The 17754-nt window shown below is 58.8% G+C and overlaps 7 protein-coding genes across 7 annotated transcripts; 3 read left to right on the forward strand and 4 right to left on the reverse strand.

Moving 5' to 3' along the window:
* Nucleotides 1-2876, reverse strand: B0H64DRAFT_193809 (fungal-specific transcription factor domain-containing protein). Its single transcript, XM_062799127.1, has 2 exons — nt 2565-2876; nt 1-2505 (listed from the first exon to the last, which is right to left on the reverse strand). Exons 1-2 carry the CDS (start codon nt 2735-2737, stop codon nt 225-227), a joined length of 2454 nt encoding a protein of 817 aa, XP_062658240.1. The 5' UTR covers nt 2738-2876; the 3' UTR covers nt 1-224.
* Nucleotides 2877-3431: 555 nt separating this feature from the next.
* B0H64DRAFT_193807 (uncharacterized protein) lies at nt 3432-4469 on the reverse strand. The gene has a single exon (XM_062799126.1). It carries the CDS (start codon nt 4277-4279, stop codon nt 3641-3643), a length of 639 nt encoding a protein of 212 aa, XP_062658241.1. The 5' UTR covers nt 4280-4469; the 3' UTR covers nt 3432-3640.
* Nucleotides 4470-5913: 1444 nt separating this feature from the next.
* Nucleotides 5914-6708, forward strand: B0H64DRAFT_401417 (uncharacterized protein). Its single transcript, XM_062804159.1, has 2 exons — nt 5914-6305; nt 6353-6708. Exons 1-2 carry the CDS (start codon nt 5933-5935, stop codon nt 6610-6612), a joined length of 633 nt encoding a protein of 210 aa, XP_062658242.1. The 5' UTR covers nt 5914-5932; the 3' UTR covers nt 6613-6708.
* Nucleotides 6709-7205: 497 nt separating this feature from the next.
* B0H64DRAFT_193862 (uncharacterized protein) lies at nt 7206-8345 on the reverse strand. The gene has a single exon (XM_062799128.1). It carries the CDS (start codon nt 8002-8004, stop codon nt 7300-7302), a length of 705 nt encoding a protein of 234 aa, XP_062658243.1. The 5' UTR covers nt 8005-8345; the 3' UTR covers nt 7206-7299.
* A 2109-nt stretch (nt 8346-10454) lies between these two features.
* On the reverse strand, nt 10455-12828 carry B0H64DRAFT_193873 (uncharacterized protein). The gene is made up of 5 exons (XM_062799129.1): nt 12445-12828; nt 12223-12389; nt 11584-12156; nt 11176-11521; nt 10455-10942 (listed from the first exon to the last, which is right to left on the reverse strand). The coding sequence occupies exons 1-5, from the start codon at nt 12635-12637 to the stop codon at nt 10476-10478; spliced, it is 1746 nt and encodes a 581-aa protein (XP_062658244.1). The 5' UTR covers nt 12638-12828; the 3' UTR covers nt 10455-10475.
* A 316-nt stretch (nt 12829-13144) lies between these two features.
* B0H64DRAFT_193923 (uncharacterized protein) lies at nt 13145-15022 on the forward strand. Its single transcript, XM_062799132.1, has 6 exons — nt 13145-13392; nt 13461-13688; nt 13741-13862; nt 13912-14268; nt 14324-14587; nt 14638-15022. Exons 1-6 carry the CDS (start codon nt 13316-13318, stop codon nt 14730-14732), a joined length of 1143 nt encoding a protein of 380 aa, XP_062658245.1. The 5' UTR covers nt 13145-13315; the 3' UTR covers nt 14733-15022.
* Nucleotides 15023-16101: 1079 nt separating this feature from the next.
* On the forward strand, nt 16102-17582 carry B0H64DRAFT_193895 (uncharacterized protein). The gene is made up of 3 exons (XM_062799130.1): nt 16102-16846; nt 16902-16953; nt 17081-17582. The coding sequence occupies exons 1-3, from the start codon at nt 16449-16451 to the stop codon at nt 17492-17494; spliced, it is 864 nt and encodes a 287-aa protein (XP_062658246.1). The 5' UTR covers nt 16102-16448; the 3' UTR covers nt 17495-17582.
* The last annotated feature ends 172 nt before the right edge of the window (nt 17583-17754 follow it).

Consider the following 17754-nt stretch of genomic DNA (forward strand, 5'->3'; position numbering starts at 1 on the left):
CACATTTTCCTGGGGGAACAAGCCACAGACTCCCACCCACACCCCCCTTTCTGCCGTCCGTCCCGGGCCGAAAAGGCCATCCTGCCAAGACCTCGCAAGGTCGGCAAGAAGAACGGAGAGGAAGGGTGTGTGAGTGTGTGAGTGTGTGTGTGAGTGTAGTGTGTGAGTGGGCGAGTTGAGAGAGAGGTGGAAAAATAGAGAGAAGGAAGAAAAAAGAAGGGAGATTATTGGACGTATCCAAACTCCATCGCCCCCTGGGGCTGTTGCTGGTGATGATGATGATGCCCGCCGTGATGGGGGTGAGCGTGGTGGCCCATGAGGCCGCCGTAGTCAACGGCGTGGACCATGCCCTCATGCGGGCCCGCCGAGGTGGGCGCGCCCGGGTGGTAAGCCGCGGCAGCGGCAAACTCGTGGGCGGCGGCGGCGGCAGCCATGGCCGACTCGTCGACGGGGCTGCCCAGGCTCATGCTGCCGGCGTGGCTGCCCTGGCTGCCCCAGTACATGCCGTCGAGGTCGCCCCACAGGCCGCCCTGGTCGAGCAGGCCCATGATGCCGAGCCCCTCGACCGGCTCCAGGCCGATGGGGCTCATGTGCATGCCGGCCGCGTCCGCGGCGCCCGGGCTGGGCATGAGCATGCCGTCGGCGCCGGCGGCACCACCACCGCCCGTGAGCACCTGGATGGAGGGGCTGGCGCTGGCGCGCTGCTGGGCGACGAGCTGGCGGGCGGCCTCGTACATGCGCCAGACGACCTCGCGGGAGCGGCGGGCGGCGAGCGACCACTCCTCCATGACCTCGAGCAGGTCGAGGACGGCCTCGATCTGCTTGAGCCACTCGGGCACGCGGGGGGACCCCCACTGCCAGAAGACGCTGACGAGCGGCACCATGGCGGCCTGGTACAGGAACCAGACCGCGTTCCAGCCGCTCATCTGGTTCCGCGCCCACTCGCGCGCGATGTCGTCGATGGTCTGCGCGGCGAGGTCGCGGCACGTCTCGATGGCGGCCAGGTCGGCGTCGCACGCCTGCGTGTGCGGGTTCAGGCCCGACGAGGCGAGCGAGAGCAGCACGGGTCGGTGCAGCAGCATGCGCAGGTTCTGGTAGCGCCACTTCATGATGCAGCGGGCCATGTAGAGCGGCTCCGCGCAGGGGTCGGTGGTGCGCAGAAGCCAGGGCAGCGATGTGTACCAGGCGACGAGCTGTGCGTCGAGGTTGCAGCGGTCTTCAGTGTTGAGGAGGGGAGTGATGGCGAGCATATCCTGGATCTGGGTCGCGATCTTGCAGAACTTGATGTTCTCGATCAGCGGGAGGATGCCGGCGTGCTGGGACGAGTCGCGGTTGGCGTTGATGCCGAACTCGGGAGGCCGGATGTTGATGGCAGGTCCCCAGCGGCCGAAGGAAGGGCGGCCCATAGTAGTCGTTGCCCACGTGTCGAGGCAGAAGAGAGACCACCAGGTGCGGCGGCGGGTCTCGGCCGCGATGATGTCGCTGCTGGACTGGGCGAGAGACTCGCGGTGCAGGCCGAGGGCGCTGGCCATGCGGATGGCGGCGCCGAGGACGGCGTTGGCCATGTTGGGGCGGTTGATGTAGTGGAGGTAGTAGCCGCCGATGAGGGCGAGGGCTTGCACCATCTCGATGTGGCTGCTGCCGAAGGCGTCCATGGGCAAGTGCTCCATGGCGCGGTTGTAGTAGTTGATGTGGTTGTAGTCGTCGGATTTCATGGCGGCGATGCTACCCATGGCGAACACCATGTTGAGCAGTGCCAGCCAGGGAGCGTCGGTCCGCTGTCCCTCGAGGTAGTCGGCCCGGAAGGCGCTCTCGTCAAGCATCGGGACGAAGACGTGGACGCGCTTGAAGTAGGCGTCGATAAGTGTCTGGCCCTTCCAGGACCACGGGATCCGCTGAGGGTCTTTTGGTGCCGTCGACGACTTTTGCCTTACGGCGGGGAAGTTGTGTGACATCTCGACGCCGCTCAGGGGCGCAGCGAGGGTGGTCCTCAAACTGGGTTGCACCTTGAGCATGACCATCAGGGCGGCCTTGATGGACGAAGCGCCGAGGTAGGATGCTTGCCGGTCCACGGAGAGTGAGAGGGCGTTGATGTCGTCGGCCTCGGCGGGGATGGGGTCTCTCCCCCTCCGCTCCTCGTCCCATTCGGTGTCTCTCGACGGAAGCTGCTCCAGGATGTTTTCCGACTTGGTCATCATTGGCGAGCCGAGGTCCGAGATGGGCGAAGTGTTGATCGGTGGTGATGGCAAACCGCCGACCGAGGTGTCTATTACGGGCCGGTCCAGGAGGCTGAGGAGCTCCTGACGTGATAGGGGCAGCAAGGCCTGGACTTCCTGGTTGGGATACAACCGCTTGAGGATGGAACGGCATTCTTCGAGCGACTGTGAGAGGGCTTCGAGGGTCTTGCGTGAGGGGATGACCCTTTGCCGGTGCTTGTCATAGAAGCACCTCTTGGGTGCTCTGCTGGAGAGACACTGGCCGCAGGGTTGTTGGCCGTCACACCGACTGTAAGAGACCTCCCGTTAGGTCTCGCGTTCCCAATCCAAGGGACCGTTCCGACTTACATCTTGCGCCTCTTGCACTCGGCACAGGCGTGTGGTGTTGTTATCCTCTTAGCGGTCCCTGACCCGCTGGTCTTGGTGCTGTCTTGAGAGTCTGTTGATGCTTTGCGTGGTGTGACGCCTTGGAATGTGTGGAACATGCCGCCCTGGGTGGGCACTGGGATGGTTGGCGCCATGATGGGAAGATCTGAGGTGAAGGGAATCAAGGGTATCTCTGAAATGCTAGGGACCGGCCCGAGGAGCGACGCCGGGTCGTAAGAGTCGTGATAAGGTAGATGGATGATTTACACAAGTTTGTTGTACATGGACGATGGTGACAGTGGACTAGGATTAGACCTCTCGTCGGCAGCCACGATGATAAAGATAGACACGGGCAATGACGGGGAGAGGCGAGAACGTGGGGAGCAGATGCAGACTTATATATCTACATTGATGGATGCAGCTAGGAGTTGGGGATGGGGCTCCCGGGAAGTGTGGGGAGTGCGAGATTTGGAAAAGATGGTCGGCTGCCCAGGCCGCCATCGTGTGGAGAAAAAGTCCGTTGCGGGACCGCCTCCCCCCCTCGTCTCCCAGCGTCGCAACTAGCGGAGCGGGCGCTTGAATGGACCCATTGCCAACGCAATATACGCCGGTATGGGCCCCAGTATAGTTCGCCCGAGTAAGGTTGAGATAGAGTGTGTGAGGCAATGTCCAGTGTCCTGCTAAGCTCGCGTGGCGTGGTCAATGCCGTCCGGATTTGTGAACGAGCATGAAGCCATGAGAGAGAGATTTGGGATTGACAGGGGACAAGGCTGCTCACGAACTCACGAACTCACGAACTCACTGGGGCCCACGGCCAATCAGGCATGATCGAGCCGCTGGTACCTGAGCTCACATATTAATATCAGCTTCAGTACAGGTCACGCCCAACCCGCCGTCCCGAAGGGCAGCTTGACGCGGAGAAGGCGGCTCGTTTGGAGAAAAAAAAAACGCAGCCGTCTGGGGAGCATGAGCTCTCATCAGCCAGCCAGTGAGCGGCCTCCTTGTCCTGAGGTTTCAGCGCCAGGGCCGGGGTGCATGAGGGATGGAGGGGGAAGCGCTCAGAGGTACCGCAAGACGTTCCTGGCTCCCCAGCTGCACGTCAACCAGGGATGTCCCCGCCATACCGCACGTGGGGCGGCGTTGTACTTGGTCGTACTGCGGAAAGCAATCGAAGTACTAGCCGAATATCCTGATGATGTCGCAGTGAAGCATCGGCTGCCGAGGCCATTGGCAGCAGACGAGAGAGTGTAACTGTGTAACTGGCTGCAGGATTCGGCATCGTCGCCGAGCACATGCTCCTCCTCCTGACGTAGGCCCAGCATAGACGGCTGACAGACGTCGTCGCCCCGGGCATGCCCCTGAGCTGCTGGAGTCGGGACAAGATAGCGAGATGAGAGGGATGACGCCGCGCAAGGACATCGGGGCACCACTGTTTCTGTGTTGGAGTTTTGGCCAGGGGCGTCAGGAGAAGAATTGGAGAACAGTGGAGCGTGTGTTTGGAGAGAGCTGGAACGAGGGACGGCCAGCCGACTGTGGGGAGATGACTGCGTGTTCGTCGTCTGATTGGCGACTGGCTCTCTCAACGGCCAGCGCCCAGGGATCTGCCCGCTCGCCCCTCCGATCAGGGCAGACAGGGGTAAGAGTCCGGGGTGGGTGGTGGTGTGGGTCTGGCGTTCCCAGCTTTCACCGTTCAGCATGCCAGGAGGACAAGCACCCCAAGCACTCCTTTGGGGATCTGGGCAAGATTGAGCGAACTGGTGGCATGGCGGTCGACGAAAACGGATGTGGCGCGCCTAATGGGAGGAAGCGCAGCACTCCAGCCCGCTCCGTTGCCAACTCATACGGTGCATGCGACGTTCCCAGAGATGGTCACCTATCAGTACCCTTTCCGATGAGCATCACTTGGATCGTACCAGATGACGGGGTCGAGATGATCGCGGCTGGGGCCAGGCAAGAACCTGTTCTAGGCTGCTCCTAGGTTGTTTGCCTCTTCTGCTGCGGGGCTCCCGAGTCTAGCGAGAGAAAAGAGCGACGGGATAGATAGGCCAGTGGCGATTTCAGCTGTTGTTGAGGGCACATGACTGTGTTAATCTACCCGAACGGTGTTGATGTCCTAGTTGGACAGCGCCTGCGTGATCTGGGAGGCGCCTGTTGCTTGTGGAAGCTGGCAGGCTGGCCGAGCCGCCTCTCCACTGTCTCCAGCGCCCCAATTCCGCGCGCGGCAGGACAGGGCACCTCGCAGCCACCCACCAAGCGTTCGTCACGAACGGAGGGGCGTTCTTTGGTCCGGCCGCTCCGTCATCCTGGCGACCCCGCTATGGAAATGGTATTCATCAATAAGGTTGGCTCTTCGCGCTGGGCCTCGAACGCTGGTGGAAATCTGGACCCACGAAGACGCGGCCCGGTTCTCGCTCTGTGCCGTCTTGCGTCCTGTCATTTCGGCGCGTCCGCGAAGTTTCGTGACGCAATTGTCTACCGCCAGCCGCAGGTCCCTCAGGTCCCTCGGGTTCCTTTCTCAGGACCCCGCCCAAACGGGGCGACAAGTGTTGAGATGTTGATTGATGTTTTTGGTTTCCGCGATTGTTTCCCTCGGTTTCGTTCGTCTGCCGGACATGGGTGTGGACAATGCTACCGTTAACTGTCGGCGTTTGGGTGATCAACCTGCGCCCTACGTCGCACGGCTTTCCCTGGGACCCTGATACCCTGACCTTGTGCGAGATCAAAGCGACATTACCGGCTGTGCCGTGGCCGAGCAGCCGGAATCGAGGGGAGGGGGTGGAGTCGGCAGCACTGGCGAACAGACCCCACGGTGACCGGGGGCCCTGTTTTGGGGGCAACAATCCTGGTAGGGCATCGCTGAAAACGCAGGGTCCAGGCGACGACAAGTCTGTCAGCTTCTGCGATCATCGCCTTCTAGAAAACCGCAGCTGTGAAAGTGCAGAAATGAAATTGCGCATTGTCTTGGCCGTCTGTGCTAGTGGCTTTGAAAGGGGAGGGCAATGGAATGGCAGAGGCAGAGACGGGAGTAATGGGGAATAGCGGGCTTTTCCTGGTGGTACCTTGGTGCTGCCCGGGAAAGATTGAATCGCATTAGGTGGCAGTGGTACCACAAGGCAGGAACGACGACGTCAAGGTGGCTTGTTGGGGGTGCAGTGGCCGCCGTGGCTGGCAACGGGAGTGGCTCAAAGGTTCCACTGGCTGTCGGATGGACGGCCTGCACCTCCACACCCTGAAACGGCGTGTGGCGCCTACCGACTCACGAGAGACCCCACGTGCTCCCCCCTCCGTTACGCACTGCTGCACCCCGCCATCAGCGCCATGCAGTGGTGGTGAACCGACGATGACTTCGCATGCACCCCATGCCGTCATCTTGTGAGCCCGTGCCTGTGTCCGGGTCTCCTGGGCGGTCAACAGAAGTTTCACACGCCCCCCTACACCGCCGCTCGGGCACCGTGAAGACGGTCAGGCAAGCCGAAATAGTGGAAGGCGCGGAGTGGGGAGTCGCAAGATCCGAGCTACGCGCACACCGTTCCCACTCGCAAGTGTTTTGCAAAGGCGCGATGGAGAAGCCCCTGCCATTTCGGCTCCCCTTCGACTGTTGTTCTTCCCCACACTCCTATGGCCCAATCAGAGTTGCAGGCCCGCCTGGAATCACGGCAAGCGAGCCTAGCGTCGGTCGGCTGCGCTGCCCCTGCTTCGACCTGAACATCCATCGTCCCGTTAGGTAAGCAGTCGATGCCGATCTCCAGCGTTGCGCTGACTTTCACCCGGCTCTATTCCTGGTCGAGACTGGTGGCATTCTGAGGTTACAGCCGTGAGATTTCGTGCGTTGTCTCACGGCCTCGGGAGAGTCTGGAGAAAGGCATTGATCAATCAGCTTGGCCCCCATCTGGCTCCTCCATATAGACACGGGAGTCATTGGGGACCTGGAGGCCGGAAATGTTGGATTTCTGTATCGGTTGCCTACTTTAACCTCCCACCTCCTCACTCGTTGCAGTCACATTCCAAACGCAGTCAGATGCAGTCGTGATGGTGGTGTCGGCGAGGTGTGTGGTACCTGATGTGGGCTGCGCGTAGCGGTGGCTTGCTCGGCCGAATAGCCTCATCAAGTGGGGCTTGCGACCCCTGCCCACCGTGACAAACTCGCAGAAGCTTCCACATTTTCAAGTCTCACAGGCTTGTTGACGTTTTAAGCTTGTGGGAAGAAGGCAGCCATACCCAACACGGCTTAACGCTTTGCGGCCTTCGGCATCCACCCCGGCCATTTCCCCACAGGCAGAATCGAGGATCGAATGGGCATTCGACGCCACCAACCGCGCGGACCAGCCAAAACCTCAAAAGGTTCACGCAGATTAAATGCCAAGCCCCCAGCAAGCCCGGCACGCCTTGCACTGGTTTTTCTTGCCCATTCCGACCTTCGACAGCAGGCGCACAGACATGATTGACAACGCTTGTCCGCACTTGCTCAGGCTTTCATGCTTCTCGAAGCCTCTCAATTTCTCACTTGACGCGCTAGAGCAGTCGGAGTGAGGAGAATGCTCACACACTCGCGCACACACAGAATTGCGCATCACACACACACACCTCAGCCCGGCCGTCCCGAGTTTAATTTAGCGAGGCCATCTAACGCCATTAACGCTTTCCTTCCAAGCCCAGCTCTAACCGTCAGTGCCCGAGCCTGGCTTCCCCTTCTCGGATCCCACCACTCTGCCTTTCATCAAGTTGCTTTCATTCTATTCCCCCACCCTTTTGCCCATCTGACGAACTGCCATGGAGGGCGAGCCGCATCTCGGGAGGGTGTGATGTGTGGCTTTGTGCGTGAGACTGGCGCGACATCGCATTGATCGGCATCGAGATGGGTTGTCGCGAGGAGACTGAGCGTTGAAAAAGCCTCGGCTGGGGTCGGCATCAACCTCTCGTTCGAGCCAACCTGCCACCCTGCCAACCCAGTCATGGCTACGGCGTGCCACCCGGCGACGGGATGGCGGGATGCCATCGCCGTGGAGCCGGTCGACCGTGGCTGGACAGCCCAGCAGCGAGCCAGGGACCCGAGATTTCCAGCAACCAACACCACCCAATGACGAGTGTCACGGACCTGGCCGACGTGGCCATGCTCCATTGCCCTGAAAATTGGAGTTGGAACCCGCGTCCATGCCTGTTTCACGGCCCAGGTCATCTCATCCACCAGTCGGCGGGAGACCTCGATTGGGGTGATACGAGGAGACCACCCTGAAGAACACTTCTGGAAACTCCGAACCTCAAGTTTCTGCAGACTGCAATGCGTCTGCTCCACACTTGGGAGGAGGTTTCTCTGAACTCGGCAAACCCCCCGTGTCCCACGTTGAGATGCTGCTCCCCTTCGCATTTCGGGTCTGCCCTGTTCTGGGGCCAACAACCCACTCCCAGAGGCGATCCGAAACATGCATGCCTTGAACTGGCAGATTTGACAGCTAAGCGGGCTGCACAGGACGGGGTCACCTCCCAACTCTATTCCTCCAAGCCGGGCGAGCCCCCACCAGCCGTCCTGTTCATTCTCCTTCCCGTTTTATTTTTATTTCCATCTGGCGTTGCCCACCTCCCCCTCCCTCGGTCTTCCCTGTCAGGCGTTCCCGCGGGATAACAGATATTATCGCGCGTCTCACCAACACAAATCCTCCGACCTGGAACATGTGATCGGGCCACGCAGCGTACTGTGTAGTCCGACGCCGCATCCTCTGGCTTCCTCCAATTCCCGTTCCTGCCGTCCTTGTCCCGTCCTTGCTGCGGCTTTTGTTCCTGTTCCTGTTCCTCTCCTCCTTGGCTGGCGGTACCTGGCCAAGGCACGCAGTGGGCACGGACTTGAAAGAGGTCGCTTTCTGCCCGAAAGGTACCTGGGCCTGACCTTAGCTGCATATGCAAGAAGGTCAAGTGTATTTGCCTATCGGCCGAACCACCCAGCTTTCCGGACGAGACGTCGGAACAGTCGCCACACTCATCCGTTGGAAACCAGAAACGGGCAGCGATCGTCGTGGCCAGCCTTCTCGTGTGGCTTCGATGGAGTCTCCCCCGCTTCCCCCACACACACTTTCCCCAAGACTTCCCCAGATACCCAAGACTAACACAGCATGAGGCAGGAGTCACTTGCTTCCCCTCGTGGCTTGCAGGCTGATCGAAGCCAAGATCTGACGTCGGGTGCTCTTGCCGACCCTGCTGACCTCCATCGCGAGATGCGCTCAAGAAGGAAAGGCGGGAAGGCTCTTGCAATGGGTAGACTACTAGTAGCTCAAAAGAGGTGCGCGTACACGGGCACACACACCAACACCGCCTCCAACATCACTCCGCACTAGTTACCCGACAAAATGTATGGACATACCTAGTGTGCTCATCTGCACCTACAACCACCGAAATACTCCGCAGCAAAATGCAGAGGACACGATACCCTCACCACAATCCACCGAAACCAGGTTCAGAATACGGGTCCTGCGTTTTTTTTTTCTTTTTACACCCGTCCCAAACGTTACATAGGTATCCTTTACCGCCGAATCGCGCAGCAGTAACGTTGGCCGTAGCAGTCGCACTCGTAGCCGCTGGCCCAGCGGTCCCTGGCAAAAAAGCTGAATGAGTTGCGTGCGACTGCGCAAAGCACGAGGGTTCCATCCAGGCCCTGCGGTCCGAAGCGTGTAAATCTCTGCTTGGGGTCGCAAGCAAAACCAGGGTGGGGGGAGGAGGGGGGGCAGGCAGGTGGGTGGTTGGCAGGGAGGCGTTCAAGTTGCCTTGGAGAAAGAGGTGGTCCCCTCATTGCTGTGCACCACAGACAGCAAAAGCGGTCACCTTTTTTTTCTTTCCTTTTTCTTCCACCCACTCATCTGCCATGGCACAACCGGGAGGCTGAGGTGTGGGCCGGTCGACGGCACAACCGCGCGGCGGAAGCGGCGCGCGATGGTACCTTGGAGCAGATGTGGCGGCGGGTTTCGCACGACTGCGCCGACGAGTTCTAGCCGATGACGATGGCAGCGGGAACTTCATCCCCTTGTCCAGGGACGTCATGTCATCATTTCCATGGCCACGCGCAAAGCGCATCACTGCTACAATCAGGGCATGATCGTAGAAACATATAGCCCTCGTTTAGCAAAACCCTCACTGCCGACGCGCATCGCCAGTGATCAACCCCCAACAAATATATCCCCAACACTGACTGCGACTGCCGCCGCCAAGGGCGAGAAGGGTTGGGTTAAAACCCGGATCTGCAAACGCCTAATGCCGAAATCACCCTCAGCCCGAGATATGGTGGGTAAAAGCAGAGAGATACGGATAGGCCCAGAGGCAAAGAAACGCCAGTAAGCCAACCTTGGCCATGCAGCGGGTATTCATTCATCATTCATTGAGGTCCCGCCAGCACCGGCCGGCGCTTGCGGTCGGCCCGTTTTGCTGCCGTCAATCCACACGTGTGCTGTGCTCTCTATGGATGGATGCCAGGGGCGCCCGCCCGCCTACCTACCTACCAGCTGCTTTGCCTACCATGCCTCCGTGCCTTGTCCCGGCGCCTCGCTCTTGATACCCGGCTGGCTGCCCCTGAGTTTCCGAGGAAAACGCTCAAAGGGAAAAAAAACCCTCAAACCCAAGCCGCTTGGTCCGACCGGGCTTGTCCGAGTCATCCATTCCTTAGGCGAGGTAATGAGGCGAGGTAGACAAAGCCCAGTTCGCTTCAGCATGGACCTTGCAGAGCGCCAGTCGCAGTCGGCCGGCGAGCCCAGCACTCGGCGAGATAAACGCACCTCGCGAGCCAGCAAGCAACCCAACCCAACCCACTCACTCCCTCTCCACCGAAGCCACCACCCCCCCATACGAATCCACCCCTTTACCCTCTCTGCCCCTTCCCAACTCCCCTTACTACCCCATCCCCACACCCCATCATCACAGCCGCAGCACCTGAACCCTCCCGCCAACGCCGTCGTACACGCACGTGTTGTCGGCGGGGATGTACTGCTTGGTCACGATCTTGATGGTCTCCTGCGCCACCATGCCCCCCGTCAGGGCGGCGACGTTGTGCAGCTCGCCGCCCGCGGCGCGCGCCACCTCGCGCGCGGCCTGCACCACGCGCTCCCGCTTCTCCACGCCGGGCACCGCCTGGGCGACCGCCGCGAGGATGGACTCCGCGGTGAAGCCGCGCGTTGTTTCTTGCTGCTGCTGCTGCTGCTGCTGCTTCTCCGCCTCGGCTGCTGCTGCTGTCTCTGCTGCCTCTGACTCCGAGTTGGTGGTGGTGGGAGCGGTGGCGGTGGATAGACCCACGTGGGCTGTCGCTTGCAGGGCGAGGTAGATTGGTAGTAGGGAGAGCGGGGAGAGCGAGAGGGCGGCGGTCTCGTCGTTGGCGAACTCGCGGTCTGGTGAGTGAGCGGTGGCGATGTCACCCTTTCGTTAGTCTTTGACTCCTTTCTCTCTCGCTTCTTTCTCGCTTCTTGTTCGCTTCCCCGCCTTCTTCGTGTTGATGGGACCGAGACGTGTGGAGATGGATGACCTCGCCTTGCCCATAGGTAGAGCAGGGCCGAGACCATCCCGGGGGTGGGTGGTGTGAATGAGGGGGAACTTCGGGGGAGGGGGGGGTCTGAATGCTTACCCGCCGCTGCCTTCAAACGATCTGCCCTGCTGATCTTCGCACCGCTACTGCTGTCGCTGGCCCCTCCCCCCGTCGCATTGATTAGCTTGACAAAAGCTGCATTCTTGCAGAAGAGATCCACTTCTGCGGGATTGACGTGCTCGCCACCCGGCGACGCCTGGACTATTTGAAGTATCTTGGCGGCGTCCTTGCGTGCCTTAGCCTTGTAGATTCCTTGTAGCTGGATGTACACCTTGGACTGCGCCTTCATGTCGGGCAGCTTGCCAGGAAGGGGTAGGCACTTGTGCTCCTCGTAGAACTTCTTCACGGCGTCGGCGATGAGCCAGAACCCCGATCTCTGCTCGGCCTAGCATCTCGCGTCAGCACAAGCGAGTCCTCGGTTGGGGTACTTTGTACGGGGGACCTTACCGGGTCTGTGTGCTCGTACTCGAATACCTCCTTCAACCCGGACGGCAGAGACGGCAGGACCACCGTTTTGACAACGGCAGCAGCCGCTTCCTCGAAATTCTCCTCGCCACCTTCCGGGTTATTGGTCCTCGCTGCAGCCTGCACGATCTTGCGGAACTCGGCCTTTTCTTTAAATGCTGTGGGGTACTTGCCGTCGTGTGCCGCTTTCCACTGCTCGAGGTAGTGGAGAAGGATCACCACATACGGCAGGTGACCATGTTCGAAGTTGTCTAGGCCGTCGATATCCTTAGTCAACTCCTCGGCAAAGGCCACCAGTTCCGGCCAGGGGTTCAGCAACCGCAGGTCAGTCGTTGCCGTCTCGTCCGGATGCGTATCGACGATGGGGAAGGCCCCTGGAAGGTTAATCTGGAAATAGGAGTAGAACCCAGCTGAGTGAATCGCCACGAGCGGGGTCTTGTGCTGCTGCCCATACGCTTCGAGCCGTGAGAGCTGCTCTGGGCGAATCGGGTGCGTGTACATGATGACTGTGAACACCGGGGAGTCGGTGAGGAGTGAGTCCAGGGTCTTCGTGTCCTATATTGACCACGTGAGCATGCGGTCTCCCGCAGAGAGTCGAGACTAATCCTGTCATCGACCTACCTCATTGGGATACCAGCTGCCTTGGACATCCGGGTTGAGCTCCAGGATGAGCTCCGTCAGGCTCTGAGACCGAGAAGCTCCCAGGCAGCTGTCGTCCAGGAAGAAGTTGACCCCCAGATCGGCCTCACTGACTCGAGCCTCATCGTAGATGGCGAAGCGGCCGATGCCTGGAGCGGGGTATTAGCACCGAGCTCATGCCAAGTGAGGGGATTCTCACAGTACCTGGCAATACGAGATTCTTCAGAGTCTCTGCACCGACGGTCCCCGCCCCCGAGTTCACCAGGAGTATGTTCGCTGACTCGAGAGCTGCCTGGCCGTTTGCTGCCCACAAACGGAGTTGTCGGTCATATTTGCGTTCCTTTTCTGAGGGCCCGTGAAGGATCGGAGGAGTCTGGCTCATGATGATTTCTGTCATGCTGTTGTGAAAACTGAAAAAGGCGGTCCACCGTTGTTTGGGGGTTCCTAGTCGTCAAAGTCGTGAGCACGGAGTTGCTCTTCGTGGGGTTCGATGCTGTGGATCATGGCGGTTGGCTGTTGGCGCTGACAGCTGATGCCTGTCGGGTTGCAGCGCACAGTGGGAGGTTAGTGTTATAGACAGTGTGGGGCTCGTTGGGCGTGCCCGAACCACGACAACCACACACTGACATCTAGAGAACTTACATACTATCAACAACATGAAATTGTTTGTCAGGTATGATAATTTAACAGGAAGCCATTCTTCTAAACTTTTACCAAATTCATGAATAATCATTGAAGTAGAATAAGCCAGTCTCTCGAGAGATCATGTGCTTCAAGTCTCAGTTCCTTCCTGACTAAGACCTCCTGGGCCTACAGTTGGGAAGGAGCAATGGCATTTACGGATGAGGTGCAACTTCCTCCCCTCGTAGTAACTAGCGGGTGTCAGTGTAATGCTGTCAATGCCAACTTGGAAGGCAAGGTCCAGAAATTCTCCACCAACATCACAATTTTCTTCCATCATCATGGCACTTTCCCGATGCCGTCACGGTCATATTCGCTGAGGATCGACCAGCTTCCGCTGAAGAGCGGCGAACAATTGCTTGAATTTCAGTAACCTGGAATCTGACGATACGGAATGGAGCAACATTTAAATTGTAATGTGCAAGAGTGTGGTGCGCAGCTCACAGGGCAGGCGGTGGTGACGGTGTGCAGGTGAGTCTTTGACGTCCTTCGTTTTAACCACCGATGCCATGCCCACAGATAACTAACCCCTTTCGAAGCCATGCCATATGTCCGCGATGCGCAAACAACCACGGGTTTGCTGGGCAAGCACCTTACACTTGCCCCATTTGCAGCCAGCCTCTGAGCGCCTCCGAAGTATGCGAGCAGCTTCTCCAGCCCTCAGAAGAATGGAAATCCGTAGCCCTGAGCGGACTTGGTCCCACCGTCGTCATGGAGTGCGCGGGGAGAGCCCTGAGCTTCTGGTCATATCAGATGACAAACCAAATGTCTGTCCATTTTCAGTCCAAGCCTTGTTAGGCTGCTGCTTACTGGTAGAAGCTCATCCCAGGCGCGGAGAAACAGCAAACTGAAAGATTACTGCGCCGAGCTTCAGGGGGAGATTGAGAATATATGGGGTCAGGCCAACCAGAGGATTACCACTCTCACTTCAAAGATACGAGGTTTGTCCATACCTCACGGAGTCCTGTTGCCGCTGTTAACATTGCATAGATATGGAACGCGAGGAACACACTCTGAGACGCCAGTGTGAGGACCTCCGCCTCACATTAGAGAGCCGGACCAGGGAACTCTCACAATCGCAAGAGCTGTACAGTAAGTTGAAGCGAAGGGTTTTGCTCAACCAAACTCAGGAGACACCGCCCAGCGTTTCGAGATCGCGGACCCCCATACAACCAACCACCACTGTAGACACAGGTCACGGACAGGCCCAGTCACAGTTACCACGTGCTATATCGTCAGTTGGTACCAGGACGGGGGTCGCCAATTACTTTCCGGCCAGCCCTGGATACTCCAAACCCCAAAACTCGACCTCTCTAATGGACTGGAATCAATCAGTGCCTTCCCGGTGTAAGGGTCACTCGACGTTGTACTTAACAACCGTGTGCTAACAACATAGCGACAGCAATGCCTGCTACACCATCCAGCAACTTGCCCGTTAGAAACCCGAGGTCCTTAGCCTTTGTGTCTACGCCCAGGACGGGGGTGGAGGCGGCATTAAACGTCCCAAGGTCAGGTCGATTTCATCAAACAGCGAACGCTGTTCCCATTAATGCCACAGATGGGCTAAGAGGGTTCCCGGAAGCCAGATCAGGTGTTTCTGATGTAAGGCGTCCGCTTGGCGGCTCTGCATCGGACATGCCCAGGCCCCTTCTAGGGAGGACAGAAGGTTTGAGCTGCCATATTCCCGCTCGTATTTTTGAAGCTCATCGGAACCAGCGGTTTCAGTCGTACCCCGCAACTCTCCGCAGTCGACGGCAAGACGGACATCGCAACAATTTGAACTTCCAGGCCCGATACTTCGCCGTCCTTGACCTGATTTGGTTCCTTGCTCGAACGCCAATGTTGGTTTGGGCAGTTGAAACGACACTGAAAGATGCGAGAGGCCGCCCGGGCCCAAGGGACGCGGTGCTACCATCTTCGGCATTCACGATATCCGGGTTGGCAGATGTTTCTGACGTTTAGTGCTCCTATCCTAAGAAAGCTCTTGGGCATACCTGACACACGGACTAGACGATGAGGCTGAGTTTTCAGGGGCCCGCTTTTCGAATGCCGAACTCCTTGCGAGCTTGCGATATCACCGAAGCCGCGCTCCCCGCAAGCGGCCCACTCGGAATGTTTCGATGCATTGCTGCGTGACAGCTTCCATTTTGGGTGATCTCGATACGATTGGTCTCTTCAATGGTATTTTCCCCGTTTGTGGAAGCTAAAGTTGTTTGATCGACGAGGCCGCCGGGTGGGAGCCAATGTTTCGAGATACACTTGTTCCGATCACCGCGCACTAATTCCGGACCAAGAACGATAGAAACAGAAACCACAGCGCATGAATCGGCGGATCTTGGAGACGATGAGGGTTGTGACCGAAGAGGTTGGTGTTTCCAACGTCCATTCTGGATGGCAGCCTCTCACTGTCGATATCACCGTTGGCGGGGCAACAACCTGGACCGGAACTGCAGAGTCACGAACTCAGAGGATCAGGACGTCATCGAGAGAGCACGCCGTCGACTTGTGGTCGAGCGAGTCATGTCATGGGCCGGGAATAAGAGCCTCACGATGTTTTCAGTGTTTTCACACGCCCAAAGCGCCACTTCCTGTCATTCATTGGATTATCGAGTCGAAACAATCGGAAACCACACCAAAAAGAGCCAAGGTCCGTGCATTCGGGGGCATCGAGTTTCAAACCAAGACGTGGTGAGGCAAGCCCCTTGGTTGCAGCGAACGACGGGATTCCGGCACTCGAGTCCCGCTCTCAACGCTACCTCGAATGTCTGTTTGAGTTCGTTCTGTTTGGGTTTGTTCCAACGCGAAACCGTGTTGGGGCTGAACCAGAACTGATCCAGGGCACATGGAAAGGTTCAGTTCGCACGATGCCTCTCTTCTCCAGGCCGCGAACAGTGGGCGGGCCGACGAGACGTTAGTTGTGTTGATCTCATGCTGTTCAGCCCTATCGTATAAAGAAAAGATCACCAAATCTCAGCGTTGATGTTTTGGCCGAGATCTCCCATTCCCAGCACAGATCTCGATCTTCAGGATCCACAATCAAGGTAGACTTTGCAGTTCAGGACCCGCAGCATTCCCGGGTTTGGTCACGGCCGAGGGTCAGGGATGAATATACGAACAAGGGCACGGACGAGGTTATGGGGGAGGGGGCCGCCGGGGGGTTGCTCAATTCGAGATCTTGAGACAACTCCGTCTCAATCCGATCTTGGGACTGCGGCCGGGCACCTGCTGGAGGTCGCTTGGTTTCGCCAAGAAGTGATAGCACTCGTTCTCATCACGCTGCGGTCGATGAGGTTGAATTCTAGTCAAGATGGAGGATGAGTTACGGCAGTCGGCATCGCGGGCTCGGCCTTGGGCATGTCTATATAATGGGCTTGACCTGCCCTCACCCACCCATATTCCCTCACTCAGCATCACTCACCGTCCAGGAGACAAGCCAGCCACAAACAAACCTTCAACTTCTCTTCTTTCTCCTGCAGGACAGGTTTTGATACTACACCTTAACTCAATAATCACCTTACAAACACAAAATGGCTTCAACCAAGACCCTTCTGACTCTCGCCTTCCTGGCCACAGCCCAACTTGTGGCGGGCCATGGCGCCATCATCGCAGCTGTTGGTGACGCTGGAGGCACCGGCATGGGCCTCGGCGTCGACACCAGCACCCCGCGCGACGGCACCCGCCGCCGGCCTTTCCAACAGGACGCTACCCGCTTCCGGGGCGACTCAGCCGACACCCTGGGCGAGACCCTCGGCAACGGTGACAACAGTCTCGAGTCCGGCACTTCAGCTATCATGGCCGAGACGGGCGACTCGCTGCCGATGGTCACAGCTGGCGGCGAACTGCAAATGACGCTGCACCAGGTGAACAGTGACGGCGCAGGCCCATATACTTGCATGATCAATGCCGATGGCACGGCACAAACTTGGTAAGACACCCTATTTCGCATCTCCCGCCGGACTACATGACTAACAGCCACTCAGGAACAACATCCAGGTCACCCAGAACGTCCCAGGCCGCCGATCCCGCAACCGCGTAAGCATTTTCTACTTCCTCCCCCTTTTACCCCCTCTTCACCCCCTCTCCCCTCTCATCACTGTCATTCCCCACCCGCCTCCCCAACCTCACCAACCAGCCAGTATGTCCTAACCCTTCCCACCAGGACGGCGAGGCAACCGACTTCCCCCTAATCGCCGCCATCCCCGCCACCCAGACCTGCAGCGGCACCGTCGCGGGCCAGGAGGACGTCTGCCTGGTCCGCTGCGAGAACGGCGCCCGCGCAGGCCCCTTTGGTGGCGTCGTTCCCGTGCAGATGGTCGACGCCGGCGCCGGAGCGGGCGCCGCGGCTGGGAACGGGACCGCCGATGCCGGTGCTGATGCCGGCACCGGCACCGGCAATGGGAACACGGGCAACAACAACGCGGCGACCCGGGCCAAGAATGCGCGCCGCGCGCTGGCCAGGCGCGTCCGTGAGTCTGAGGCCAAGCTCGCGCGCCTGCAGAACAGGGCTGTTGCGCTGGCTCAGGACCTTGGTGATCCGGATGTGCTGGCCGAGGTGCTGGAGGACTGCGAGTGAGTGAGTGAGTGAGTGGGGAGATCGAGCTGGAGGAAAGAATAGCACCAGGTGCGAGGGAGGGGGTTTGATCCATTGAAGGGGGGGGGGTTGTAAGGGATAGGGTATAAGGGGGTGGGCGAGCAAGTGAGGGAAGGGATGTTTGACGCTGTTGAGATTACGAGGCACGCTCCTTACGACTGACGAAGTACCTTGAGGGTACAGCTGGATAAATAGTACTCTCCTTAAATTTTAGTTGTTTATTGTATAACACCCTGTCAGGT

This window comes from Chaetomium fimeti (genome assembly GCF_033439085.1).
Source record: "Chaetomium fimeti strain CBS 168.71 chromosome Unknown B0H64scaffold_5, whole genome shotgun sequence".
Classification (NCBI taxonomy): Eukaryota; Fungi; Ascomycota; class Sordariomycetes; order Sordariales; family Chaetomiaceae; genus Chaetomium; species Chaetomium fimeti.